This window comes from Crocodylus siamensis, chromosome 6 (assembly GCF_052110815.1).
Source record: "Crocodylus siamensis isolate JL-2025a chromosome 6, ASM5211081v1, whole genome shotgun sequence".
NCBI classification, from domain to species: Eukaryota; Metazoa; Chordata; order Crocodylia; family Crocodylidae; genus Crocodylus; species Crocodylus siamensis.
Genome location: NC_143400.1, coordinates 1,835,697 through 1,863,440, shown reverse-complemented (window position 1 = coordinate 1,863,440; position 27,744 = coordinate 1,835,697). Strand labels below are relative to the sequence as shown.

The window sequence follows — 27,744 nt, the reverse complement described above, 5'->3', positions numbered from 1 at the left end:
TGTTTGCGTGATCCAGCATTCCCCAGCCAGTGCAGATCCTTATTAAATGCCATGCAACTACGTGTTGAAATGCACAGTAACAACCCATATTGGGAAGGCTTATTAAGCAGCCAGCATCATCTTTCCTTGAGTCACCACCTAAATGACATGGCCTGGCTTCTGTCACGTGGGGCTTTTCATTCCTTGCATTCCCTTCTTGATGCATCTTTTTGACTTATATATTCAGTTAAACATGCGTGTGAAGGCTCTGGTGACCAAGGGCCCAGACCCCTCCAGCTCAGCTCCTCAGTGGTCAATGGGGCCAGAATATTGTGCCTCAAATCCTTGGGACAGGTCTACCTCCGTACATTGAAAGCTTACTACCAGGGGCTCCCACGTCCCTTTTCATGTCTGAGCACTACTGGAAGAGAGTGAGGAGAAATCCCCCTGCAGCGCTGGAATCTCTTGTCCTTGCTAAAGTAGAGCCCAGCTGGCCCAGCAGTTCCGTGTGGGATGTAAATTGATGCGGGATTTCATGGGCCAACGTCCATTGCTACTACTCCGTGTAGCCTCACCAAGAGTCGGTACCTTATAATAAATTCACCCAGCTCAGGCTATGGCCATGTATCACTCATCTGCTTGGGTTGAGTGCACCTTGCTGGTCATGGCAGCATCTGACCCGCCTGGCTTCTCATTTGTACCAACTCCCAACACAGGTGAAACAGAAGTACGGCCCCGTGTTCACTGTGAATTTTGGCATGTGGCAGTTAACATTTCTCTGCGACTACGACTCCGTGAGGGAAGCTCTGGTGGACCAAGCAGAAGAGTTCAGCGGGAGAACAAGAGCATTGTTAGTGGACACATTATTCCACGGTCACGGTGAGTGAGAGCAAGGGCTGGGCTCTGATGGCAGTCCCAGTTCATGGTTGACTATACGTCACGTCATTTTTACTCATACGAAGACTCCATGACACAGATGTTATTTCCCATCTAACTGACTTCTGTCATTGCTTGATGTCATGACATGTCCTTTGAAAGCATTGCCATGCACTCTAGGAATAACCCCCAGGGTATTTAGCTTTCTAGACTGCTGTTATTGTTTTTGACCATTCCGAATGTAATGCTCACCAAAAATAGTAGGCATTAGAAAAAGAAAATGGTATCCACTTAGTATAGGTTTATGACTGGGACTTCTAGACTGCTGCATAGTGTCCCAAGCATCACGGGTCGGCATGGGTGGAAGCGAGCGAGATCGTTCACGTCAGAATTTACCTGGACAGCAACTACTGACAGTTCAGAGGCAGCTTGGAATCAGGGACCAAAGGGGCCACTGGCTATTGAGCAGGGAGGGTGGAGTGCGGAGGGGGGGGTCGAGAATACAGGAGACCCTCGCCACTCACAGGGAATACGTTCTTGTATCCCCCGCGAATGGTGAAATCAATGAATAAGGCACTGCGCTCATGAATGCTGTCTGCGCTCATGAATACAGTGCCCCCAGTGGCTGGGGGGGAGCAGGGGCGGGGGGGCACAGTTGTGCTGCGAATATTTGAAACCATGAATGCCAAACCCGTGAATAACGAGGGTTTCCTGTATTTGAACCTGATATACAGAAGTGCAAAGGACCCAGATCTGCAAACAGAGGTTGATGGAATCTGTGGGGCTCAGGGTCAATCCAGCCCTTTCATGGTAACATAATAAATATGCAAGAAAATTGTCATTGGACTTACCATAACACTTTACGTTGGTTTCAACACCCACTTAAATGACTAAATTGAGGCCAGGTTTGGAGATGGTGACATGGGTGAAGAACATTTTCTATTTTCTTGAAGAAATGGCAGCTGGTATCCTACATGAAGGATTCCCAGCAGAAAAGCAAGTGGATTTGAGGAAGCGTCTTCATCTCCATATCAGAAGAGCATCATTCAATATGCACTTCATTCTTTAAAAGATGGTTCCTTGTACTGGACATCATATGACTTGGTTCCCTACACACTTCCCTCCATCCAGGTGTCATCATGGCTAACGGGGAACGCTGGAAGCAGCTCCGGCGATTCTCCGCTTCAACCCTGAGGAACTTCGGGATGGGGAAAAAAAGCATTGAGGAGCGGATCCAGGAAGAATCTCAGCACCTGGTAGAAGAGATGATGAAAAACAAAGGTTGGTGCTTTCTAAACCGCTCTGCAGGTGGTGTGAACTCAAATGCTTCTTGCCTGGTTCTGGTTAAGTGACATGGATAATAAAATACCCAAGACACCTGCTTTCCAAGGAGCTCCACTCCCAACTCCAGGTCTCAAGGAGGAGCCTAGGTTTATCCGAGTCCTCAGAGTCCAGCAGCTCCCATCACTGCCAGGGGAGTTATCTAAGAGGACACCCTGGAAGTGACAGGTTCTTCTCAAAATCCAGACCAGCCTGCCAGCGCTGTGGGCTCTATTCCTTGGGGACCTTCATACCCTGGGGAACTTCCTCCAGCAGCTCACATCTTCCTTTCTGAGTGCATACCCAGCACCAATGACAGCATGGGAAGACACACCCCAGTCCCAGTTCCCTATCTCAGCTGTGCCAAACAACACAGCAGTGCATAGGACAGGGCTCCGTGCCACCTCACCCCTCATGTTACCCTCTCAAATGTTTGCAGTCGGTGCCAAGGTTCCCATCACAACACCCATGACTGCGAGCTGGATCTGGGCCAGGTAAACCCAAGCCTACGTATATCTTCAGAAGTTTCCAGGTCACTCCCTCCCCACAAGGTTTGGGAAGCTCATAATTAAAACTTTACCCACACTGGTATCAGGAGTCTGCACAGCTTGACAGTCCTAAAATTGGAAGGAAGGTGGTCATTGACCCTGTTGTCTCCCCACCACCAGGTTCTCCCTTTGACCCTACCCTTGCCGTCACACACTCGATTGCCAACGTCATCTGTTCTATTGTCTTTGGGAACCGCTTTGACTACAAGGACCAGAAGTTCCTGAACTTGATGGGCAGCATCAACAACTTGTTCTTGGATCTGAGCAAGCTCTCGACTATGGTAGGTGATGTTTCTGGGGCAGAAGGAGGATCAGATGTGTGCAAAACTCTCCCATCTCTGCCAGTGGAATAATGGGACCTAAACCCTGTCCACACTGCAGCCATCCCAAACCCCTACCCTCAGTGTGGACTCAGGGCCTCCAACAGCCTGAGAGCATCTCTCCCATTGCTCTGGATGTTCCCCTTATCCAGAAAGAGACTGTCATGAAAGCCCCGGGTTTCTCAACCCTTGTGTGCTCTGCCTTCTCAGAGAGGCCCCATCTTCCTCCACAAAAGTCAATGAATAAGGGATTGAGGACCTTGCACTGTTATCTTCCTACCTGCACCATGCCAGTAGAGCGTATCAGGGGATAAAGCCAATATCTTGTGGGCAAAGGCAGCAGACACACAACATGGTCTCCCCTAATTCTCCAATGAGAACAGTTCAGTGGCCTGGAAAACTCTCTCCCTTCTCCTCATTCCCAGTTCTATGAGATGTTTCCAAGGATCATGAATTATATACCCGGCCCACACAAGAGGGTTTATAGCCACTACAAGGACTTACATGATTTTATCCTGGAGAGGGTGAGGATAAATCAGCAGAGCCTGGACCCCAGTTGCCCTAGGGACTTCATTGACTCCTTCCTCATCAGGATGGAAGAGGTAAAGACCACATATCTGCTGTGTTAGGGTGGGCCTGTGATTTTTTCCATGGGCAGTCACCTATGACTGATCTATGAAGCAGCAGGCTGGGAACTCAGGACTAGAACAGGGGTGGGCAAAATGTGGCCTATGGGCCAGATGCGGCCTGTCAGGCCCTTCTATCCGGCCCAACAAGGCCCCTGGCTAGCTGTCATGTGGACCTCGATGGCTTGCCAAAACTCAGTAAGCGGCCCTCCACCAGAAATAATTGCCCACTCCTGGGCTAGAATCACCAACTTAAGCAGATGCAATAAAACCTCCCGTATGCCTGGGCAACAAAGGCATTCTTTGTTGAGGGGCCAAATCCAGGTGCATACCATATGCCAGGCGGGTGTTATGTATGGCGAGTCCTTTCATTTCCTCCTTTCCAGGAAAAGCAAAACCCACAGAGTGAAATCAACACCAGAAACCTGGTGGAGACAACAATCCAGTTATTCTTTGCTGGGACAGAGACAACGAGCTCCACCTTAAGATTCGGATTCCTGTTCTTGGTGAAATACCCAGAGGTCCAAGGTAAAGTGGACATTAAATGAAAATATTATGCCTATGCACACCCTGATTTTGACAGAGACTGGTCACCAGTTCAGTCAGCAGCTGATCACCAGGCAATTGGAGATCTACGCACAAAAGTCCAGCTACACAGACCAGAGGTACAGAGCCCTGCTCCTTCCTGTTTCCATTTTCAGAGTCCCATTAAGGATGCCAATTGCTAACGAGGCGGTGATTAGGTTTATATTTCACTGAGGCTGGAGCTGGTGCTGAATTGCCAAACCTGCACAGAGAACAGTTATCCATGGAGAGTAATGGTGGTTGTGAGATGGGGTGGGATGTCAAAGATCTGCATCTCACTCCCAGCTCTGACCAAAATGCCCTGTGCAGCTTGGGACCAGGTTTTGGAAATTTCCCAGTTCAAGGCACCAGAAATATCATTCTCTGCCTTGTGCCTATAGATGGGAATGTGCTTAGGACACTGAATATCTCTTATTGTGGGTCTGTGCTGCATTTAACACAATGGATCCTCAGACACGGGGTTAGTGACCATCCAGCTGGGAAGTAAGGCTGTGCGAAGCTTTGGGTGCTGATTCAATCTGGAGGAGATTCGGCCCAATTTAGTGGCCGAATCTCCAAATCCAAATCGAATCAGGGGACCAATAAAAAGGTCCAAATCCATTCGAAGCTCTCCGAATCTTCAAAAAAGATTCATAGAGCTTCAATGATTCTGGGAGTCCCCACCCGCTGGAACAGAGAGCTGAAGCTGGACTTGGAGCTGATAAGCAGGGGGCAGGGCAAAGGGACTACATGGTATGGGGCAGTAGGGATCGCTCCCCCCGCTGCCCGGCAGCAGCTGGTGAGTCTGTGCTTTTTTTTTTTTTTCATTCAAAGAGCTGGGACAGGGGGTGGGCCTGTGTGTTTCAGAGATTCAGCAGCAGTTGGATGTCTGAATCAACTCATGATAGCGATTCAAATCACCAAATCAAGTTGCTGTCCCCCGAATCAGCTGAATCCGAAGCAAATACTAGACGTTTCACACAGGCCTACTGGGAAGTTGCCTTCTCCCCTAGGAAGACCTGGAAGGCTTAGGAGAGACCGAGGAGGGGGAGCAAAAGGTGGGCACTTCTGGAGGCAGCAGAGGCCACCCAAGATAGCCTGAGGAAGGGTTTTCACTGAGGCGGGGCCTGTCCTTACACATCTGACATTGCTGGGGGATCAGAGCCTGCAGCACAAACACCAAGCCCACCCCTTCCAATCCTGTCTCCGCAGACAAGGTGAGAGAGGAAATCGACCGCGTCATAGGGCAGACCCACAGCCCAGCCATGAACGACCGCGGCCGGATGCCGTACACCAACGCCGTGATCCACGAGATCCAGAGACTGGCTAACATCCTCCCCCTCGGGGTCCCACACAAAGTCACCTGTGACACCCACTTCCGGGGGTACCTTCTCCCCAAGGTGCTGCCTCACGGGTTACCGGGAATGTTTCATTCATGCCTCAATCTCCTCCAACAGAGCACTCTGGTCTGGGGTTGGAGGCTGCCTGATATTCAGAAGGGATGAGTACAGACACAGGGACCTCCTTTGATAGCCTGGTCTTTTTCATATGATTAAACACCTGGAGCAGGGCTAGGATTCAGAGAAAATTAGACAAATTGGAGGGTTGGACCAAAAGAAATCTCATGAGGTTTAGCAAGGACAAGTGCAAAGTTCTACACTTAGGACTGAACAATCCCCTGCACTGGTGCAGGCGGGGGGTGACTGGCTGGGCAGCAGACCTGCAGGAAAGACCTGGGGGTGACAGGGGACAAGAAGCTGAACAGGAGCCAGCAGCGTGCTCTTGCTGCAAGGAAGGCTACCAGCATCCTGGGCTTTGTTAGTAGGCGTGTTCCCAGCAGACGGAGGGAAGTGATCCTTCCCCTCTATTCGGCACTGGGGAGTCCACATCTGGAGTCTTGTGTCCAGTTTTGGAATCGGCACTACAGAAAGGATGTGGATAAATTGAAGAGTGTCCAGCAGAGGGCAATGGCACTATTTCGGGAGCTTGGGCACATGATGCACGAGGAGAGGCCGAGGGAACTGGGCTTATTGAGCCTGGAGAAGAAAAGACTGATGGGGATTGAATAGCAGCCTTCAGCTACCTAAAGGGAGGCTCCAAAGAGGCTGGGGCTGGGCTGATCTCTGGGGGGGCAGATGACAAAACAAGGAGCAATGGTTCTAACTTGAAGCAAGGGAAGTTGAGGTTGCATATTAGGAAAAAACTCTCATGAGGAGAGTAGTAAAGCCCTGGAACAGGCCACCCAGAGAGGTTGCACCTCCATCCTTGGAGGTTTTTAAGGCCTGGCTAGGATGATGTAGCTGGGGCTGGGGCTGGTCCTGCTTTTAGCAGGCGGTTGGACTAGATGTGACCCCCTGAGGTCTCTTCAACCCTCATATTCTATGACATGGAGGAGGCCAGTATTATAATAGTGATCCCAGGCACATTGGCATGAGTGGGTTCCCCACAATACTGGCATTGCAGGGGCTCTCTCCAACTTGCCGAAGAGATTTCAGAGCTGTCACCAGTGGTAGATTTAACATCCTCTCAGTCCAAGATGTTAGGAAACACTTGACTCTAGGTGGAGATATTTCCCTACAATTCCCAGCTGCAGGAGAATTTCTCTCCTGGAAGAAGCTCCAAATGCAAAGGATTTAACACTCCCACTTCTGCTGTGTTCCCATCTCTCTTCTCCAGGATACAAATGTTTGCACTGTGTTGGGCATGGTTCTCCAGGACCCCAAATACTTCAAGGATCCAGAAAGCTTTCACCCGGAGCATTTCCTGGATGAGGACGGCCACTTCAAAAAGAACGATTGCTTCCTGCCGTTCGGCACAGGTATGAGTGACGGCTCCATTCCCAACCCTACTGGCTTCGACTCCCCACTCCAAGACTGCCATGAGAGAGCATACTGGAAGAACCAGTTCACTCCTCTGAGATTCAGTTGCCTCACCAGCCCAAAATGGCCATGTTTGTCCTGGGACAAAAAGCTTGTAGGTCTGTAGACGGTGCGGCATTTATAGATTGTGAAGTGAGATGGGAGGCAGGTGAGCGCAGAATCCTTCCTCCCATTTATCCTTAGCCAGAGACCCTCCAGGCCGCATAGCTCAGCCAGGTCTCCTGTTAGACCCTTGCAGACTGGAGTTCATTTATTTGCCTTTGCTCTGCTTATCCCTGCAGGCAAGAGGGTGTGCCTGGGCAAGAGCCTGGCCCTCATGGAGCTCTTCCTGATGCTGACCACCATCCTGCAGCGCTTCACCCTGAAATCGCCAAAAGAGCCGCAGGAAATCGATCTCACCCCAAAAGTGAATGGACTTGGGATTGTTCCTCCCAGCTACGAGCTCTATGCCGTCCCGCAGGAGGAAGGGCCGCACGACAGCGCCTAGGGCAGCCCCCAAAAGGCAGGAAACAGGGCAAAGAGTCTCCCTCTCTATCCCCATCCTGCTCCCTATATTCTGCACAGGCCACTGCTCCTGGTGTTGGTGTTGCCAAATCTTGCGGGGTGCACCATGGTGCTCCAGGGCATCTCAGGAGATGATCCATGGTTTGACATACATTGCTTGGATGCGTAGAGGCCCCATGATTTCATGGGAAACTTGTGAAGCACCTTTTGACCCTAAAATGGCCAAGGCATGCATGTCACTGAGGAGACCTCCCAAGCAAGACCTCATCTTCAGGCATCCACTCTGCCTACGGCTGGCCATCATACCCATAGTGTTTTCAAACTTCCTTTTGTCTCCACATTGCAGAAATGGCAGTGTTGTAGGCCATAAGAAAGGCCAAGAGCAGTAAATGTTACAGTCTGCAAGTCTACACACGTGTGGAAAACCCCAGGGTGCATCAGAGCACGTGGATTTACCTCAGAACACCCTGGGACGTAAGGATCAGTACCAGCCTCCCACAGTAGATGAGAAGTGTAAGCCATACATGGTACATACCTGGGAAGAAATGTTATTAAATAACTTCATTAACCAGCAAATTATAAAGGAGCACAGCACCAAGCACGACCAATCATTTGTGAGCAATGATGTGACCTTGATGCAACAGAACTGTACTTTCGATTTGCGTTTAACCCTGCGCTATCCCTGCTGTCAGCCACTCTGGTCACCTGGCTGACGGCATGAATAAAGGCTGCACTAAGTTTATGCTCAAGAAATAGCTGTTGTACACTTATTTAAACCCTGTGGCAGTACCCCTGGCAGGTACTTGGGGCAACAGGTGGATGAGGGAAGAAGGCAGATGGGTTGCGGGGTGAATATATTTTTGCAACTGAAACAAGCCCTTGAGCAGGACTCCTCAGTTGGGTTTCCAGCCCTTTCTGTAAGGAGAGGGAGGACAGGGATGCGGGGTTCCCGGCTGCAGGAAAGAGTGCGGTTTGCTGACCGAAGAACGGGACTGGGACTTACCGAGAAGAAATTCCTGCTCCAGCACTAGGGATGATCCCACCTTCGCTGGAATGGGTCTTTTCCTTAAAACTCACAGCAGCTGCTGGCAAGAGTCAAGCCAAGTCAAGTGAAGCTGCCGAGACCACTGGGGTGCTTTAGATGCTGTAACAAACTCTCCTAGGTTAGTTAAACTGCTTTGCTTCGTTAGTGAGATTCTTCGAGCAGGGTGACCCGGTTGGTCCCATTTCCTCTCCAGTTACGGATGGCCATCGGCTCAGGGGGAGCTCACCCACACTTTCCTAGTTCTTGTTGTCGGTTCTGCTGGGTGTCCAAGCACCCTCCGCACTAGGCTAGCCCGGGTGGAGGCACCGGTTTGGTTATCGGCCATGGAACAGGCTAGTTTACATGGTACCAGGTCGCAGACCAAGGGAGACCTGGCCTGACAAGTGCTGACAGGAAAACCTTCCTAAAATGGGCCTCGATTCCCTCTCTATGGGAGGGAGACCAGCTGGGGCCTCATTTTCAGAAGCACTGGTTTTATCCCCAAGACAAGGGATCCCACTTACCAACCTAGGTCGTCTCAGTCTTCCGGCACTAATGGCCTCATCTCTTCCCCTGGGGCACCAAGTACCTGATCTCCTCAGTCCGGCTCCCTGTCATTGGCAGGTAAGGGGCAGAGATGCTAGACTTATGAAGAAGGACCCATACCCCACAATAACCATGACGGTGCCCTCCACACTTTTCCTAGCCATTTAGCAAGCCAGGTAGCAGGGTTCTGGCCTGGGGACCAGCTGCTGCCCTCTGCACAGTCACAAAGGAAGCAGATGGAAAATCTCATGCTGGATGCTTCAGCTCCCAGCTTGCTTCTTGCTCTTGGCCAGCAAAAGCTGGAGAGTGCTGGGAGATGGTCCAGTCACTCAAACAGGGGTTGCAGGTTTGAACTCCTGGGCTCCATCCGCTCCTCGCTCTGCAAAGAAGCAGTCCGAGGAGTTCAAGGTCAGAAGGGACCAACACCTCTTCCAGTCTGACCTGCTACGGGACAGAGGCCGGACAAGTTTACTTGGTTACCACTGAACTGAGTCCCATCAACTGAGCGGAGATGGGCCCAATAAATGTAGAGCCCATCTCCTCTCTCGGGGCTGGGAGTCTAGCACCGTTGTGGCAAGACAGTTGTGGTCGCACCCCTCGACAGGCAAGGAGGACCCAGCCCTCCTGAAGACCTCAGCAACCTCATTCAGTGCAGGAGGCCTAATCTAGGCAGAGATATTTTAACTCTTGAATTTGGATAGTCTTTCAAGGGGAGGCTTGGACCTTCTTGCCTCCCAAGTTTCAGTTCTTCACCCTGTCTAGCAGGGTCTTGCGGCGGGCCGCTGGCCCCTTTGACCCCTCAGGTCCCGGTCCCAGCACTGACCAGTCGAGGGGCCATCCAGTCAGACTGCCTAGCAGCTTGCCTTCTCTCCCTCCTGTTTGTCTACCCCTTTGCTGGGCTTTCAGATACTCGAACCGCAGGCCACTACCCTACCACCTCACTGAGCTTCTCAGGCACTTGAGCCTCTCCATGCCCACCCAGCTCAGGACTCCCTGCCCCTACCAACTTGGCTTAGGGCTCCTTCAACCCACAAGGCTGCGGGGGCTGGGGTTACAAGGTGCCCCCTACTCGCCTTTCACTGCGGAGGTGACTGGCAAGGCCTTTCCCGGGACAACCCGCCACGGGCAGTCCCACCAGACCGCACCGCCCTAGCAAGGTGGATGTTTTCAGTTGTGTCCAGGACCTGGAGCCTCCTCCTTCCCCACAGCTCCTGCCCATATATACTTCCATGCTGGCAGCAGACTGCTGACCTTGCTTATAGGGGACACATGGGGCCTGGTCCCCAATCAGGCAGTTAGCCTACAGCTGGCTACAATCCCAATGAGGCACGTCTTGCTGCTGCTCACACCCACCTCAGTAAGAGAGCACACCCTATGCTCTCATTCACAAATGCACTCATCATTCACAAATCAGGAATTAAAGTGTGATGCTGCATGTCCTGAGACTTCTTAATGCAACCTTCCTGCCTAACTAGGACAATATATATACCCACACCCCCAAGCATCAGGTATATCAGAGCAGCTGCCTCTTGCCATCACTCTCATTGTGCGTCACTATGGAGCTTGGAGATGCAGCGACTCTCTTCCTAACAGCCTGTATTTTGTGCCTGATCCTCCTCTGGGAGAGGAAACAAAGGCGGTCAAGGAGCAAGCTCCCCCCTGGGCCAACTCCTTTGCCACTGTTGGGCAACCTGCTGCAGCTGAGGGCAAGCGGGATGCTGAAGCCGCTGATGAAGGTGAGTTGTGCTCTTCTGCTATCCTCCCAATTCCTGCTGCCAGGGCTAACCCAGCCCTCTTGGTCCCCCAGGACCTTTTGGGTACCAGCCCTGATCTCGAGGTATGGGGGCTGTGTTTTGCATTGCCAGGGGGTGTCTGGAGCCTCCCCTCCGGGTGTTTGAGATCTGTAGGAGAGGTGCCAGATCCTGGAGTGATGGGAGTTCAGGTGGTAGATCTAGGCAGCTCCCTGGTCAGCGGGGAGGACCACAGGTCACTCTTGGGAGGCATCCAGCTGACCTCGTTCACTATTGGAGACCCTGGCAGCCTGGACTGCCCACGCCAAGCAAAAGGGCCATGTATTTGGGTGCTGCTGTACTTCATTGGAGCCACTTGTGAGAGCAGAAAGAGTATAAACTAGATAACGACAGGCCCCATCCCAGCTGCACGTTGCACAGCATTGTGGGCTTCCTGCTGCATGATGCATATGCTGCAAATTAGTGTTATTGTACTGTGCTCGTGGGGTAATGTTTTTTAGCTGACCTCCATCTGTATAATATGCTCCAACTGGGATCTTCCCACTTTCAGATGAATAACCTGCTTTGGAAAGGGTCTATAATTAGCAATGCTTTTACGTAAATAGCCAATCCCCTGCTTACGTGAGTCACAGTCAGACTGACAACACCACATCCATCACGTAGAGTTTTTGACACAGTTGCGTCTGCCCAGGAACAAACCTGCATGCGAGTTTGGCTTACCTGTCAAGTTAAACCCACGCATCAGGGCTGTGCTGGATGAGGGCTCCAACCCTCTGTCTCAGCTGCAAACGATGCTGATACGGGGCAGGCACCTTCCGCTCCGTCTCATCCCTTTCGATTCCCAGGTCTCTCAGCTGTGTGCAGGGCCTGGTGCAACAGGGCCCCGAGTCCCCTCTTATTTCTGGGCACTGCCATCACGATGAGGACACGCACCTCCGAACAACACTGCACTCTGTAAAGCCGAATTTGCTCGGCAGCTACATTCAGGGTCACCTGCCATTGTGGTTCAGGGAACAGAAATCTGGGCAGCCTCCACTCCTCCAAAAAGTCCTGCCTAGGCATACACATCGAAGGCCTGGGTGACCTCACGTGTGTACACCATGATCCAGAAGGATCAACAGTTGCCTGCTACCTGCATTCAGGACATAAGCCGACCCTTGAACCCACTGGTATGAATGGTGAAATTGGGTTAGGAATGAATGCAGTTTATGGTGACAGTAAATTCAGTGAAGATAAATCAGCACCAGCCCACTGGATCTAGTTCCTCTCGCACACAAGCAACGCCCCTTACACGTCACCGCACCAGTGACAAGACCCCCATGAGAGCCTGGCCTCTCACGCGGTGGGGTAACATCCCCACAGACAGCTCAGCTAGCCCCTACTCGATCTCTGCTGGCCAGGCCACCCAGGAAACCGCTCGGGCATTTGAAGGCCTGGTAGGAAGGCAGCAGCTGTGCTCCGTGTCACCCACCCCTGCCCAAGGCTGCGACTCCAGTCTCTGGGCGAGTCTTGGTCATGACGAAGCGCCAAGACCCAGGCCAACGCAGGGGCTGCAACCCCCGACTACAGGGCCGACTCCTGCCGCTTCCTTGCCAATCCTGTGGGATGGGTTCGTGGGTGGTCTGGAGCAACAGAAGTGAAGGCATGCCAGGCAGCTCACCGCTGCGGACTCGCTGTCTCGCATCTTAGTCAGGACCTGTCCTTTACGCTCTTGCAAGAGACTGAAACATTTGCAGCGCACAGGCTGGCAAAACAATTGGAGGCCAATGTCCAATACTTCTCCATGGCGTACACCTGCTGACAGTCAGCAGTGCACAAGAAAATCGTCTTGCTCAGCCTGTTGCTATCCGGGCCCTTTGACTTGCTTATCACACCATTTACCTTGAGGCTGTGGGTTAATTGCACCTTGCTGATGACGGCAGCTCCTGACCCTTCTTCCTTGCTATTTTCACTGACTCCAAATGCAGATGAGAGCGCGGTACGGCCCTGTGTTCACGCTGCACCTGGGCCCACGACAGGTCGTGTTCATCTGCAGCTGTGAGGCCTTGAAGGAAGCCCTGGTAGATCAAGCCACGGAGTTCAGTGGCCGAGGAGCAGTGACCTCACTGAACAAGCTCTTCTATGGTTATGGTGAGTGCAAGCAAGGACTAGGCCCTGCCGCCACTATTAAATCATACCGGGACCCCAGCCTCTCGGCCAACCCTGGAATCAAGGCAGCTTGGAAACAGTGACCCAGGATGTCCCAAGTGGCAACTGACTTTGGGGTCTTCAAAATGAGACCTCCTGGGCCTGATACACACAAGGGCTGAGCAGCCAGGCCCTGAACAAGAATGGTGGTTGCTCAGCACCTCCAAAAAAAAAATCTAGGCCCAAGATGTGTTGAGCTAGGCTTCGTAAAGCCATGCCCCCCCCCCAAACACGCACATGCACACCCCCAGGAAGCAGCTGTAGAAGTCAAAGCTGGAAGATCCTCCTCAATTCCCATCCAGACTCCACCGCTCGCTGCGAGGAACACATTAGAGACGATGGCACAAGTGCCCCATCTGTATACGTAGTCCATCCAGGTTACAACAAACTTTGGGTAATCTTGCACAGCAACAGGCTTGTAAGGCCAGACTGCAGATCCACGCAAACAAAGCAATAGAAACCCATTACCATACCGAATTGCACTCATTGCCAAGATGCATCTAACTGATAACACCCGAGGCCATCCTAGTAAAACACTCGTTAGGTATTAATCATAAATGCGTCGCTTAGCCAAGGAGGAGGAGGAGGTCTTCACGAACAATCCCTTTCATTAACGTAAACCCAACCAGGTTGTAGATGGAAGCATGTCATTATTAATTGCATAATAAGGTTGTAAAACTGTGGAACATGGAGAATTGTGGACCTGAGCTGCCAGAAGACCTAAACAGGAGCTCGGCGTTCCCGAGGCCTGGCCTACGCCTATCTCCCAGGCGTGACTCTTGAGTATGTCTTTGGATTGCCATTGCCTGATCTGAATGCTAGTTACGCTTGTGTTTAGCTTTCCAAGAACCATAATGCCCCTGAGAAGAGACAGCTGCACCCTCTCTTCATGTCATGGCCCCAGTTAGTATGGGCAACAAGCAGGAGGAACTCACCCTCTTGCTAACTGACACCACCCCGCACATAGCGGGGCTCACTGAAATGTGGTGGGACTCAACGCACGACGGGGCGGTGAACGTCAAGGGCCACGGGCTGTACAGGAGGGACAGGACAGGGAGGAGAGGCGGGGGCGTGACGCTCTACATCAAGGAGGAATACCCATCCTCGTCAATTAGCAAAGAGTCACAGGAAGGGCACTCTGAGGTGTCTTGGGTTAGAGTACAGGGCAGAAAGAGACTTAACGGTGGGGGTCAACTACAGACCCCCCAACCAAGGGAAAGAGCTCGACCAGGAGTTCTCACGTCAGCTCACGGAGGTCGTTAGGTCCAAGGACGTGGTCATCATGGCTGACCTAGACTTTCCAGACATCTGCTGGGAGGAGCAGGCAGCCAGGTCTGACCGCTCACGTAGGGCCCTAGCCCGAATGCAGGACCTCCATCGAACCCAGGAGGGGCACAGCCCCGCCGGGCGGACGCCTTGTTGGACCTGGCGCTGGCCACGGGGGACGACCTGGTGCGGGGGCTGCGGGGGCTCGACCCCCTGGGCGACAGCGATCATCGCCCGCTGGGATTCACCATCCAGTGCAAGGTGGCAAAGGCCGGCAGCAAGGCAGCAGCCCTGGACTTCAGGAGGGCGACTTCAACGAGCTAAGGGGAATAGTCGGGGAAGCACTGAGGTCCCGGGGGGTGGGGAGCCGGGTGTCCAGGGAGAGTGGATCAAAGGGGGCAGGAGGGCACACAAGCCCCCACGGCTCAGCAAAGCATCTGGGAGTGTCTCCTGGCTAAAAGGGAGGCGCACACCTGATGGCAGGGAAGGGGACATCCCCAGGGAGGACTACACTGCGGTTGCTCGGGGGTCAGGAAGGCCAAGGCGGAGAAGGGACTGGGTCGAGTGACCCGGATCCAGGACAACAAGAAGTCCTTTTTTAAATGCACAGGGGGCAAAAAGAAGGTCCCGGGTAACGTGGGGCCCTGCAGGACACGCTAGGGAATCTGGCCGTCACACCAGACGACAAAGCCGACGTGTTTAATGACTTCTTTGCCTCCATTTTCCTAAGTAGGGACTGGAACAGCCACCCCCCCGCCAGCCCCCCTCAGGCCCCCGGGGAGGCGCACCCAGGCCCGGGCGGATCTAGGCGGGGAGCATCTGGAGGGACAGGACGTGTTCAAATCAGCCGGTCCGGACGATCTCCACCCCCGAGAGCTGAGGGAATTGGCTGCGGTCATTGCGGGCCCCCGGCACGGCTGTACGAGCACCCGTGGGGCTCTGGGGTGGGGCCGGAGGCCTGGAAGAGGCCAACGTGGTCCCCATCTTCAAAAAGGGGAGGAAGGAGGACCCAGGAACTATAGGCCAGTTAGTCTTACCTCGGTCCTGGGCAAGCTTTTTGAGAGAGTTATCCTGGCAAATGTCCCCGAGGGGCCGGGAGGGAGATTATTCTTAGGGGCGACCCACACGGGTTCATCAGTGGCAGGTCCTGTCAGACCAACCTGGTGCCTTCTATGACCAGGTCACCCAGTCCTTGGATGCAGGGGTAGCAGGGGACATCGTCTTCCTGGACTTTCGGGAGGCCTTCGACACTGTCTCTCACCCCGTTCTCATTAAGAAACTGGGGGCTGTGGTGTCGACCCCCGCACAGTCAGATGTGTCGCCAACTGGCGGGAGGGCCGTGCCCAGAGAGCGGTGGTGGATGGGTCATGTTCGACCCGGAGGGACATGGGCAGTGTGGTCCCCCAGGGCTCGGTCCTTGGGCCCGCACTGTTCAACATCTTCATCAGCGACTTGGACGAGGGGGTGACAAGCACCTGCTCAAATTTGCTGATAACACTAAGATGTGGGGGGACGTGGGCACGCTAGAAGGGAGAAATAGGCTGCCATTGGACCTAGACAGGTTACAGGGGCGGGCGGATGAGAGCAGGATGGGATTCAACACTGACTAGTGCAAGGTGCTGCACCTGGGGAGGAAGAACCGGCACCATACCTACAGGCTGGGGAACTCCCTTCTCGGCAGGGCAGAGGCAGAAAAGGATCTCAGAGTCTTCACTGACTCCAAGATGAACACAGGCCAGCAGTGTGGGGACGCGGTCAGGACGGCCAACCGCACCTTGTCCTGCATCCACAGATGCATCTCGAGCAGGTCCAGGGGGGTGATCCTCCCCCTCTGTGCGGCACTGGTCAGGCCGCAGCTGGAGTACTGCGTCCAATTTTGGGCGCCGCACTTCAGGAGGGATGTGGACAGCATGGCGAGGGTGCAGAGGAGGCCACTCGCATGGTCAGGGGAGGAGAGGCGACGGGACCTGAACCTGTTCAGTCTCCACAGGAGAAGGCTGAGGGGGGTCTAGTGGCCATTTACAAACTAGTCAGGGGGGACCAGCAGGCATTGGGGGAGTCCCTGTTCCCCCGAGCACCGCCAGGAGTGACCAGGAATAACGATCACAAGCTGGCAGAGGGCAGGTTTAGGTTAGGTATCAGGAGGCGCGACTTCACGGTCAGGGCGGCTAGGGTCTGGGACCGACTTCCAAGGGAAGTGGTGCAGGCCCCTACCCTGGGGGTGTTTAAGAGGAGGTTAGATGCACATCTTGCTGGGGTCATTTGACCCCAGTACCCTTTCCTGCCATGGCGGGGGGTCGGACTAGATGATCTGCTCAGGTCCCTTCCGACCCTAGAAACTATGACAAAGAAAGCTCCCTTTGTCCCACTTTGGGGATAGAGGGCTTCCCTTCGCTCACTTTGGGAGAGGCTAGAAAAAGAGGTGGCAATGGCAGAACCCAGCCAATTCACTGCAACTTGTGCCACAGGGTGAATAAGCAAGAAAACAGTTCTTGCACTTCCAAGGAAATATTAAGTGGGTTTCAATAACTACAGAACATAGTGGGGTTGGGCCTATAAAATCATAGAAAATGAGGGTTGAAGGGACCACAGAAGGTCACCTCTAGTCCAACCCCCTGGTCCAAGCAGGACCAGCCCCAACTACATCATCCCAGCCAAGGCTTTGCTTTAAAAACCACCAAGGATGGAGACTCCACCACACCCCTGGGTAACCTGGTGCAGTGCTTCACCACTCTCCTAGTAAAAAAGTTCTTCCAAATATCTAACCTCAACTTTCTTCGCTGCAGCCTGAGCCCATTGAACATGGTTCTGTCGTCTGCCCCCACTGAGGACAGTCCAGCTCTGGCCTTGTTCAGCCCCCCCGCAGGGAGGTGACGGCTGCTGTTCAGTCCCCCTCGGTCTCCTCTTCTCCAGACTCAACCAGCCCAGTTGCCTCAGCCCCTCCTCACCAGCCACGTGACGCAGCCCCCAAACCATTTTCATTGCCTTCCACTTGCAGACAGTGATGTAAGTGGACAACTGTTCTTACCTGCTCGAACAATCACCAAGTGATAGTTTATATAACAAATTCCCAGCTTCAGAGCAAGAAGTTGTTTCCTAATCTCTCAGATCCACTTCAGAAAGGCATCGATTCATCTTTAAATTCTGCTCCACTGCTCTGGGCATCACATCACCCATTGCCCGCTTCATTCTCCATATGTCTCCCTGTACCCAGGTGTTGTCATGGCCAACGGGGACCGGTGGAAGCAGCTCCGGCGATTCTCCACTTCAACCCTGAGGAATTTTGGGGCGGGGAAAAGAAACATTGAGGAGCGGATCCAGGAGGAGGCCCAGTACCTGGTGGAGGAGATCAGGAAGACTAAAGGTTGGCATGTACTGTACTGCTATACGAAACACCTTCCAAACTTCTCTGCTTCAGGTGTGAACTTAGGCAGTTCTGGTCCATTTCTGGTTGGTCAATGGACATCAGCAAGAAAAGTCAGTCAGTCTTTGAAGGAGCTCAAGAAAGGCCTCTCAAATCCTCAGAACCCAGCAGCTCCCGTCACCAACGGTGTAAGAGAAAAGGGGAGTTCTCCTTTAAGGGACAGCTTTTTCCTGAAACTACAGACCAACTAGCCTACGCTCCAGGGCCGTATTCCTTGATGAGCTGCTTGCTCATCTGATGCTTTGAGTCACAACCTGGCCCCGTGCTTTGGGTCCTGGTCCTCCCCGTAACTAAATTTCGCGCAGTGCGGCCATGCATTTCCACCCCCTGCCCACCCTGCAGCGCAGCAGCTGCAGTTCCCAAAACCGTAAGGAAGCTGGTCACCGTCTGATCATTGACTCTGCTGTCTCCACAAAGCAGGATCTCCCTTTGACCCCAGGCTCGTGGTAAGCCACGCAATCTCTAACGTCATCTGCTCCATCGTCTTCGGGAACCGCTTCGACTACGAGGACCAGAAGTTCCTGCACTTGATGGGCATCATTAATGACACGTTCCTGGAATTGAGCAGCATTTGGACCATGGTAGGAGATGTCTCTGGGGCAGGAGGAGGGCAGGGGCTCTGCGACATGCTCCCCTGTGTGCAAGTGGGGTAAATGGGCCCCGTTTCATAGTTTCTAGGACTCTGGCCACATTGTGGATAACCAAAAACTTAGGCTCGGACCTTCAAGGTTCAAGGCGACTCGAGTGCTTCTCTCCACCGTCACAGGGCCAGGAGGACCCCTCTGGGTCCTTAAACTTTCCAAGTGCTGCCTTCGCAGGGAGGCTTTACCCACTCCCTGCAAAGTCAATGAGTTTGGGCCCCCTTTCCTACCTGTGCAGATGCCATTAGGGCAGCATCAGGGAGCTGAGCACCCATCTTCCAGGAGTAAATAGCACACGCTTGTAACAGCCGGGTTTTAGGTGATGGCTACAGCAAGTGTCCGAGTCAGGGCAGCAGCCAAGACTGGGGGGAGAAACTCCCCCCAGGGTCCAGAGTTGAAGCGTCCAAGGCAGAGACCATGCCCTGGGCTGGGATCCGAGACAGAGGAGGATGGAGAAGGCTGGGAATTTTGAGAGTGGTTTCCGAGCTCAAGTCGCAAACAAAGGAGAAGCTGAGGGAACTGGGCTGATTTAGTCTGGAGAAGAGAAGACCGAGGGGGATTGAATAGCAGCCTTCGCCTCCCTGCCGGGGGGCTGCAAGAGGCTGGAGCTGGGCTGGTCTCAGTGGGGGCAGATGGCAGGACAAGGAGCAATGGGCGCAGGCTGCAGCTAGGGAAGTTGAGGCTGGATATTAGGACAAACTCTCTCACTACAAGAGTAGTAAAGCACTGGAATGGGTTACCCAGAGAGGTGGAGGAGTCTCCATCCTTGGAGGTTTTTAAGGCCCGGCTTGACAAACTTTGCCTGGGATGATGTAGTTGGGGCTGGTCCTGCTTGAGCAGGAGGTTGGACTAAATGCGACCTCCCAAGTCCCTTCCAACCCCAGTTTTCTCTGATTTTATAAACCAGGCCACCCTGGTTTGTGACACCGCAGGTCATGCTTAGGAAACAGTGACATTCACGGGTCTCAGCCCTCTGAGCCATTTCCCCTCCTGCCCACCCCCAGCTCTACGAGATGTTTCCAAGCATCATGTGGTGCATCCCTGGCCCACATCACCGGATCGTTGGCCACTACAAGGCACTGCATGATTTCATCACCGAGAGGTTGAGGATAAACCAGCAGACGTTGGATCCCAGCTGCCCTCGGGACTTCATAGACTTCTTCCTCATCAAAATGGAGGAGGTAAGAAGGGACTGTCACGATGCGACGCGTCCGAGAGGTCCACAGTGCTTTCCACAGGCACTTCGTCCACAGCTCTGAGCGGTAGAGATATGGGCACGAGCAGACCCAAAGTCTCTCTTCCACCGTCCATCACAGCTGGGAGGGCAAAGGACTTCTCTGGCCAGAGGCCAAACCCAATTTCACACGTGATGCCGTGCTGCTGTTCTTTGCCACAAGTTCTTCTTTCTTATTTCCTCCCTGCAAGGAAAAGCAAAACCCGCGGAGTGAATTCGGCACCAGGAACCTGGTGGAGACGACAATACAGTTATTTTTTGCTGGGACGGAGACAACGAGCTCCACCTTGAGATACGGATTCCTGCTCTTGGTGAAATATCCAGAAATACAAGGTAATGTGAATGTGAAACTAAAACTAGCTTAGATGTGGGTAATGTGGTCTTGAGAGACTAATTGCCAACTGGGTCATCACATGGTCACCTGGGAACCGGAGACAGAAGCCCCCCTCGAGGAGTCGGACAGAGATAGGGAAGGGGGAACGAAAGCGGGCACCTCTGGGGGCAGAAGCCCCAGGTAAGTGAGGGAGAGTTTTAACTGCCTTGTTGCACATTACGCTGAGCCACACAAATCTTGTGACTGCAGGCTAGCACGAAGCTGATCATCTGCAACTTGAGCGCCTGCGGGGAGCGGCAGGCTTATGTAGAACAGGAGCTAGGTTGCACGGATCAAAGACAATCCTGCCCTGGAGTGGCGTAGCTTTGAGCTGCATAACGAGCACTTTAAGCCACTTAAAGATACAGGAGTTAAGAGCTCCAGGAGCCGCCTAAAATTAAGGTGCAACAAGGAGAGCTGGGGATGCTGGTGGCGTCCGGGCAGTGGGCTCTGGTCCAAGCCCACCCTCTTTGGATCTCGTCTCTGCAGAGAAGGTGCAGGAGGAGATCGACCGCGTCATCGGGCGGACCCACAGCCCAGCCATGAACGACCGCGGCCGGATGCCGTACACCAACGCCGTGATCCACGAGATCCAGAGATTCGCTAACATCGTCCCCTTGGGGGTGCCACACAAAGTGACCTGTGACACCCACTTCCAGGGGCACCTTCTCCCCAAGGTGCAGCCTCGAGGGTTTACCTGGAATTTTCCATTCGTGCCTTACAATGCCCCCGACAGCCTGGCGCTCCGGGGTCGGAGCCTGATCCGCCTTCAACAGGCGGCAGCAGGGACTAGGAGGTCTGGTAGACTGGATTAGACTGAACGTATGGAGGCATCCACTGTTATAACGTGCTCGGTGGCCTCCCAGAACGATGGCAAGGGAGGAGCCTGCCTCTCTCCCTCGCCTCTCAAAAGCTTTCACGGCTTTTCTAACAGTAGCCGGAAGGAGGAGAATTAACACCTGCTCAGCCAGAGGTCGTTGGGAAGTCCTCGACTCCAGGTGGAGCTCTTCCTCCACAAGTGCCAGCCGCAGACGGGTGTCTCTGCTGCTGGAAGCTCCAGCAAGCTCCCCACACTGCTTTGTTCCCATCCTTCTCCTTCAGGGTACAGATGTCTTCCCTGTATTGGGCGCAGCTCTCTGGGACCCCAAATACTTCAAGGATCCAGAAAGCTTCCATCCCGGGCATTTCTTGGATGAAGAAGGCCGCTTCAAGAAGAACGACGCCTTCCTACCATTTTCCTCAGGTAGGGGAAACGGTCCCGACTCGAGAGACCAGAAGCTCTCCCTTCACGGCACCGTCAGTGGGTCTGCATTAACTCTCATTATGCTTCTGAGCGGTCCAGATCCCATCTCGTGCAGACCCCGCGGGGCTCCTAGCGCCTCGCTTCCAGGCTCTTGCTGTGGAAGGGCCAGGCTAGGGATCCTCCTCAGGTCACTGCTCCGCGGGGGCTCAACGGGGAGCCCTTTCCAGCCAACCATGGAGTGATTTACTCCCGGGGAGGCCTCATTTGGGTCTCCTTAGCTAGTTTGTCTGAATTCGTAAAAGTAGGGAGTTGTATCCCATTTTCCCCTCTCTTTCGCGAACATATGTTTTATTTTAGCCCTTACCAATATAACCACAAGATATGGTTACAGCACAAATTTCAGCTCTGGACACCTGGGGTCCCAGATCTGAACACCAAAGTCAAGTAGGAAATCGAATGAATATCAGGAAAACCATTCTTCAGTCTAATCTGAGAAAATCTAGCCTCGTTATTCCGTCCTCATACGGACACCCGTCCTCACACATCATCCTCATTGCTTTTCTCTGTACCTCGTCTAGTGTCTCGGTATCCCTTTGAGGTGGGGAGGCCACTCCTGGAATACTGCATGCACAAGGCTGATTTCTGCTTCGCTGACAATTCCTTCCTTAGCTCTTCCCAACACTTTACTTGCTTTTTTTCTAGTGGTGCTGGACACTGGGCTGATGATTTTGGGGTCACCGCAAATGGTTCACTAAGAGCTCGCTCCTGCATGGCAACAGCTAACAGGCAGCTCATCATTACATAGCTGTTTTGAGTCATTTCCCTCCCCTCACCTGTGTGCATCAGCTTGCACTTACCAACCATGAAATTCGTCTGCTATTTGCTGGCCATTTGCTCAATTTTCCAAGATGGTTTGTAGCTCTTTGCAGTCTGCTTTGGTTTCTACCACCACAAATAAATTTAGTGTCGTCACCAGACTTGGCCACTTGCCTATTCTGCTACTGATGCGACTGCAGTGAGCTCTGTAGAGAGAAGGTTTAAGAGTTTACAAGACAATGTGGGACCCGGGCGTGCCTAGAAACCACCCTTCCATTCATAAGTAGCCACAGGACTTTGCAGATTCAAAGCTCAAACAGGTATTACTCGTTAATCCTAGGACACTACATGTTCTTTCTATTTATGCCATCAGCTCTGTTTCTTTCTGCAGGCAAGAGGGTGTGTCTGGGAAAGAGCCTGGCCCTCATGGAGCTCTTCCTGATCCTAACCACCATCCTGCAGCGCTTCACCCTGAAATGGCCAGAACTTCCTCGGGAGATCGACCTTACCCCAAAAGCAAGTGGGTTTTTAAACGCACCTCCTGACTATGAGCTCTACGCCATCCCAAGGGAAGGAGGGCTGGAGAACACCGTAGGAGAGCCATGGCAGCCAGCGGAACAAGATGAAGGAAAGGATGAACCCACGACAGCGAGGCACGGGTGACTGAAGAAGGCCCGTTGCATCCAACCTCATCTTCAGGAGCCGATTCTACCACTTTCTGGCCATTGTACCCACGGTGTTTTCCAAGCTTCTTTTGAATATCTTTGCATAGCAAAAATAGCAGCAAGCCGCGTACGGTGCAGAAGGCAGGTAAGCTCGTGACCACGTCTACACTTGGTTTTGTGACCGAAGCACCGGGCCTGCAGCAGGACTCCTGGGTTGTTTTCTGGCCGCAGGAGGGACTGTGGTGTCCTGGCCGGAGCAGAGGGCTGGGACTTGCCACGAAATTCCTGCTCCTGCCCTTGGGCTTTTATCTCCTCTGGGATTTGTCTTTTCCTAAATTTCACAGATGCTTCTGGCAATAAACCCCTCGCTGACTGAACAGCAATGGATCCTCTCTCTGTGTTTGGGAGATAGGCTGGAGGCAGCTGGGGCTTACATCCTTACGGGTATTAAATCGATCCCCAGCTCAGGGATTTCATTTGCGGACCGGAGACCATGGAAGCACTAGGTCTTCTGGCAGTTTTGGCCTCATCTCTCTCATCCTTTCAACCCTAAACACCAGGCGAACTCTCCGTCATTAGCAGGTGAGGCCAGGGGTGCTGGCCTTGTGAAGAAGGATCCACATTCTCCCATCCGATGAAACCTTGACCCTGAAACAGGACACGGGCCTACTCACAAGGCAAACAGTGGGATGCCGCGTGATGAACAGCTTTGTTTCTTCTTTCAAAATGCTCCTTGCCCAGCTTTGCTGCCCCGGGCCCAGAAAGGCTGGAGAGCGCTGGCGGACCGTCTGATAGCTCAGCTGGAGGCTTGGAGGTTACAACTCCTGGGCTCTGTTTCTTGTGCTGGAAAGACTGCGTCACAGTTCATGGTCCGGGCGGCTAGGGTCTGGAACCCACTCCCAAGAGAAGTGGTGCAGGCTCCTACCCTGGGGGTGTTTAAGAGGAGGTTAGATGAACATCTTGCTGGGGTCGTTTGACCCCAGTACTCTTTCCTGCCATGGCAGGGGTCGGACTAGATGATTTCATAGATTTCATAGACATCAGGGCTGGAAGGGACCTCGAGAGATCATCGAGTCCAGCCCCCCGCCCAAAGGGCAGGAAGTATCTGCTCAGGTCCCTTCCAACCCTAGAAACTATGAAACTATGAAAAGGATTTCCTGAAAAAAATTCCAGTCTGGATTTGGAGATACCAAGAAATGGAGATCCCAACCCTCCCCTTGGGGTCGGAGTCAGCACCGGTATGGGAAGACAGGTGTGTCTGCAGTTTTCAACAAGCAAGAAGTACCCAAGCCCTCCTGAAGACCATGACAGCCTTATTCAGTGCAGGAGGCCTAGTCTGAGCAGAGATACCTTAACCCTTGCCGCTGGGCATTGTCTTGTCCAGTTTCAGTTCTTCCCAGTCTAGCAGCGTGCCTGAAATGAGCCTGCGATTCCCTCGGTGTTTCTCCAACCCAAGGGCAGAGCTAAGCCGGTCACAGTCCAGCCAGGTGCAGCTGCAATGCAGGAAGTCCTGGGCGCGCGCTGCCTTGTGCCGCATCTGCCAACGGAGGAGACGACCATGAAGGCCTCTCCTGATCTTGACCTCTTAATGAGCCCATTCAGTGACCTGCTCCAAAATCCCCGAGTTGAATCACAGAACGTGCCTGCAGGGAGAAGTTATCCCGGGATAAGATGCTATGCGAATTCGCTGCATTAGGGCTTTCTGGAGTAATTCCCTGCATTTGAATTCCAAGTTACACCCAAACAAGACACTTTTAGAGCATCCACACATGTGGCAGCCCCCCTGAATAGCTCCATACGCCATCCTGCCAGGCCAGGTCTTTCTTGGTTTGCTGTCTGGTACCATGTAAAGCAGTACAGTCTGTTCCACGGTCCGGTTGTCAGCAACTAAACCCCTACCTGGGCGAGCCTGGGTGAGCAGGGTGTGTGGAAACCCAGCAGCACTAAAAGCAAGACCTGCCAAAGGACAGATGAGCTTCCTGTCAGCCAACAGCTGTCCATACTTGGAGAGGAGATGGGCGCCACCAAGTAACGTTGCCTGAAGAATCGCCAGCGACGCAAAGCAACCCAACTGACCTCATACGGAGGATGGTTACAGCATCTAAAGGTGCCCCAATGGTCGCAGCAACCTCAGGACCGACTTGACTTGACCAGACCAGACCAGAGTTCAGGATTAGGTCCATGTTTATTTCAAAGTAACAGCAACACAGATCTAGGGGGTTAGTGCTAGGGGCCTGCTAGGAAGCATGCCTGCTGTTAGGCAGACCTGTCCCTGAGCAGGAGCGTAGAGTCTAATACAAGCCAGAAGGTTGCACAGATAAAGAGAAAGTAGATGCAAATGGTGATGCCAAAGTGACTGATCTGAGCTAAGATTACCCAGAGCAACCCAGGAGCTAAAAATGACTTTGCCTCATGGCTGTACCAGCTGAGTTCCCTGACACTTTTTAATTTTGAGTTGCTGCCTACCTAGCAGAGTGTGTGTATGTGTAAATACACACACACACACGTATGTACACATGTATGTACACACTCACACATATATACACATAAACATGGATGGATGGACGGACGGATATGTTTACACACATACACAAGCAAGCAGTATTCGACTCGGATCAGCCACCTGTTTGCTTCGCCCTCTGCTGCCCTGTGGTTTGGGAAATGGAGCTTGGAGAAGCAGCGACTCTCTTCCTTGCAACCTGCTTTTCGTGCCCGATTATTCTCCAGGCATGGAAAAGGCAGCAAAGGAGCGAGCTTCCCCCAGGGCCAATACCTCTGCAAACACTGGGCTACTTTCTGCAGCTGAGGACAGCTCAAGCTGGTGGTGAAGGCAAGTCATATTCTCTACCCGAGTCCTGGTCTGACCTGATCCTGCCCCAGCTCCCCAAGGGCCTGCAAGAGAACCTGGCCCCTACTTTATGGAGGAGAAAACTGAAGTGCCAGGAGAACAGCCAGACCCCAGGAGAGGCAAAGGAAGAACTTGGAAGAGTCTTAGGGTTGGGCCTCCCAGCGCTTACCGTGGGGCCACTGCCTTTTCTGCAGTTAGACTGAGAGCCCAAATGTCCTGACTCGCTTCCCTTTGCTTTAGCCACTAGACCCCTCCAACGGCCAGCAGCAGTAGTGAGCAGCGCTGGCCCCCGGCAGCATCAGGAAGAACTTGCACACGTGTGTGCTCTGCCCGGAGCTCCCGTTGCCGGAAGCAATTTAAAGAGACTCCAGATTGCTCTCTCCACAAGCCTACCGATGCTACCTCCACAAAGCCTGCACCACCCTGACTCCAAGATTACAGCTGGGAAAGGCCCCAGGTCAAGGCAGCATCACGGCACAGGGAGCACCGCACCACGCTGCACCGCTACAGAAATCAGACACTGTTACATACATGCTTACGGCTTTACCTGAATTGGGGCCAGTAGCCATAAGAGCTGCAGCCATTGATGTGGTATGCTCAGCACTCCCATCTTCCAGTATCTCCCATCTCCAAAGAAAAAACTTGGCTGAAATCCCAAGCTTCACGGAAAGCCTGCCTGCTCTCACTGGCATACCGGGCTCTTCCTCTTTAACTAGGGCACGTAAAACTAAACTCAAGCTGACACTACATTTAACACAAACACGAGGAAGTTTTTCCATGCAGCACGTAAATAAAGGCCAGACTCCTTGCCGCAAGATGAGAGTTTAACCAGATTAAAAACTGATCCGATGCTTACTTTTAAAGGGGCAGCAGGAGCTATTGAGCGGGGGAGGGAGGGGCACAGCCTTCGCGTTGGACGGTCCTCGACTCTGGAGACTGCAAAGGAGAGACGAACGGGGGGGACCTTGCTCAGGCCCACCCTCTGGCTCTCTGCTGCCTAGGGTCTGGCCCAGTAGACGGCACTTCATACGTTCTCGGTGACAACCAGCTTCCTCCCCGCCAGAGCTGGGAACAGCATCCAGAAGCCCTAAGGATGCTCGGCTAGCCACAGAGCTGCACCTTTGATGGAAGTCAGTGGGGACATTCACATACCCGCAAGACCAGCTCCTAGGATGGTTTCTGCGTCGGACGCTGGGCAGTCACGGGTACAACCCTGCAGGAGTCCCCCCCCGCCCCTTCCACGGGGGCACCCTCCTCACCGGACTGCAGAATCAGGCTCCCTTCAGTTTGCTCTCCTTCTGCCCGTGGCCACTTCTCCTGGCAGTGGGGGAGAACCCACATGGCCCCGACTGTAGCCCAGGGAGTGCGAGATGTACATTCGAGTACATCTTGAGACTCGGAAAGAGCTCTCCTGCCCGAACCCTGGACAGGTGCCCTAACGGCGCGGCTTTCGGGCACCGCCGCCAAGCGCCGAGCTCAAAAGCTGTGCTCCGTAGGGTGCCCGCGTTCTCGAGGGGACTTGGGTCTCTCCTCTGGGTGCTCCGGATCCAAAAGGAAGAACACCTAAGCCTTCCAGGTGGTGGAAATGCAGACTCCCCCATCCTTTTCCCACTGGCTCCAGGCAGCCCCTCTTCGGAGGCACCCAGCTCCTCTCATTCACTGCGGTGCCTCTCTGAACCTCACTCTCGGGGCAAGGGCCCAAACACCTAGGTGTGGCAATGCTTGTATGCAGCCGCTTGTGAAAATAATTTGGGTCTGCAAAAAAAAAAAAAAAAAAAAAAGAGGAATTGAGACAGGATCGCGGGAAGCAGCAGAGCCCACAACCTGTGTTACAGCTTCCTGGGTGCACCCACCCCAAGGGACAGCCAGGCTCATACGTCATGCCGTGTTTTTGAGCTGCTTGGGATTTTCCAGCCATGCCCTGATGGGTATCTTTGCAGGGCACACCAATAACCCGCTCCTGGACAGGCTCCAGCAGGAGGGAGGCTGACACCAAGGAAGCCAGCTGCGTGTTTTCCTGGCACGCAAGCCTAACACTGGTGTGGTGTGGGCGTCTTTGTTCCCAGCAAGCTCATGGGTTTGGCTCATTTACCCGGTTAAACTTGTGCAT

General features: G+C 53.3%; 2 protein-coding genes across 2 annotated transcripts; both read left to right on the top strand.

The window, feature by feature from the left end:
* Positions 1–698: 698 nt before the first annotated feature.
* LOC149860386 (cytochrome P450 2G1-like) lies at positions 699–7,859 on the top strand. The gene is made up of 8 exons (XM_090054874.1): positions 699–858; positions 1,987–2,136; positions 2,844–3,004; positions 3,469–3,645; positions 4,056–4,197; positions 5,446–5,633; positions 6,910–7,051; positions 7,394–7,859. Exons 1-8 carry the CDS (start codon positions 738–740, stop codon positions 7,597–7,599), a joined length of 1,287 nt encoding a protein of 428 aa, XP_089911000.1. The 5' UTR covers positions 699–737; the 3' UTR covers positions 7,600–7,859.
* A 2,883-nt stretch (positions 7,860–10,742) lies between these two features.
* On the top strand, positions 10,743–23,130 carry LOC149860385 (cytochrome P450 2G1-like). The gene is made up of 9 exons (XM_090054870.1): positions 10,743–10,922; positions 12,905–13,067; positions 17,605–17,754; positions 18,235–18,395; positions 19,460–19,636; positions 19,881–20,022; positions 20,552–20,739; positions 21,164–21,305; positions 22,513–23,130. Exons 1-9 carry the CDS (start codon positions 10,743–10,745, stop codon positions 22,782–22,784), a joined length of 1,575 nt encoding a protein of 524 aa, XP_089910996.1. The 3' UTR covers positions 22,785–23,130.
* The last annotated feature ends 4,614 nt before the right edge of the window (positions 23,131–27,744 follow it).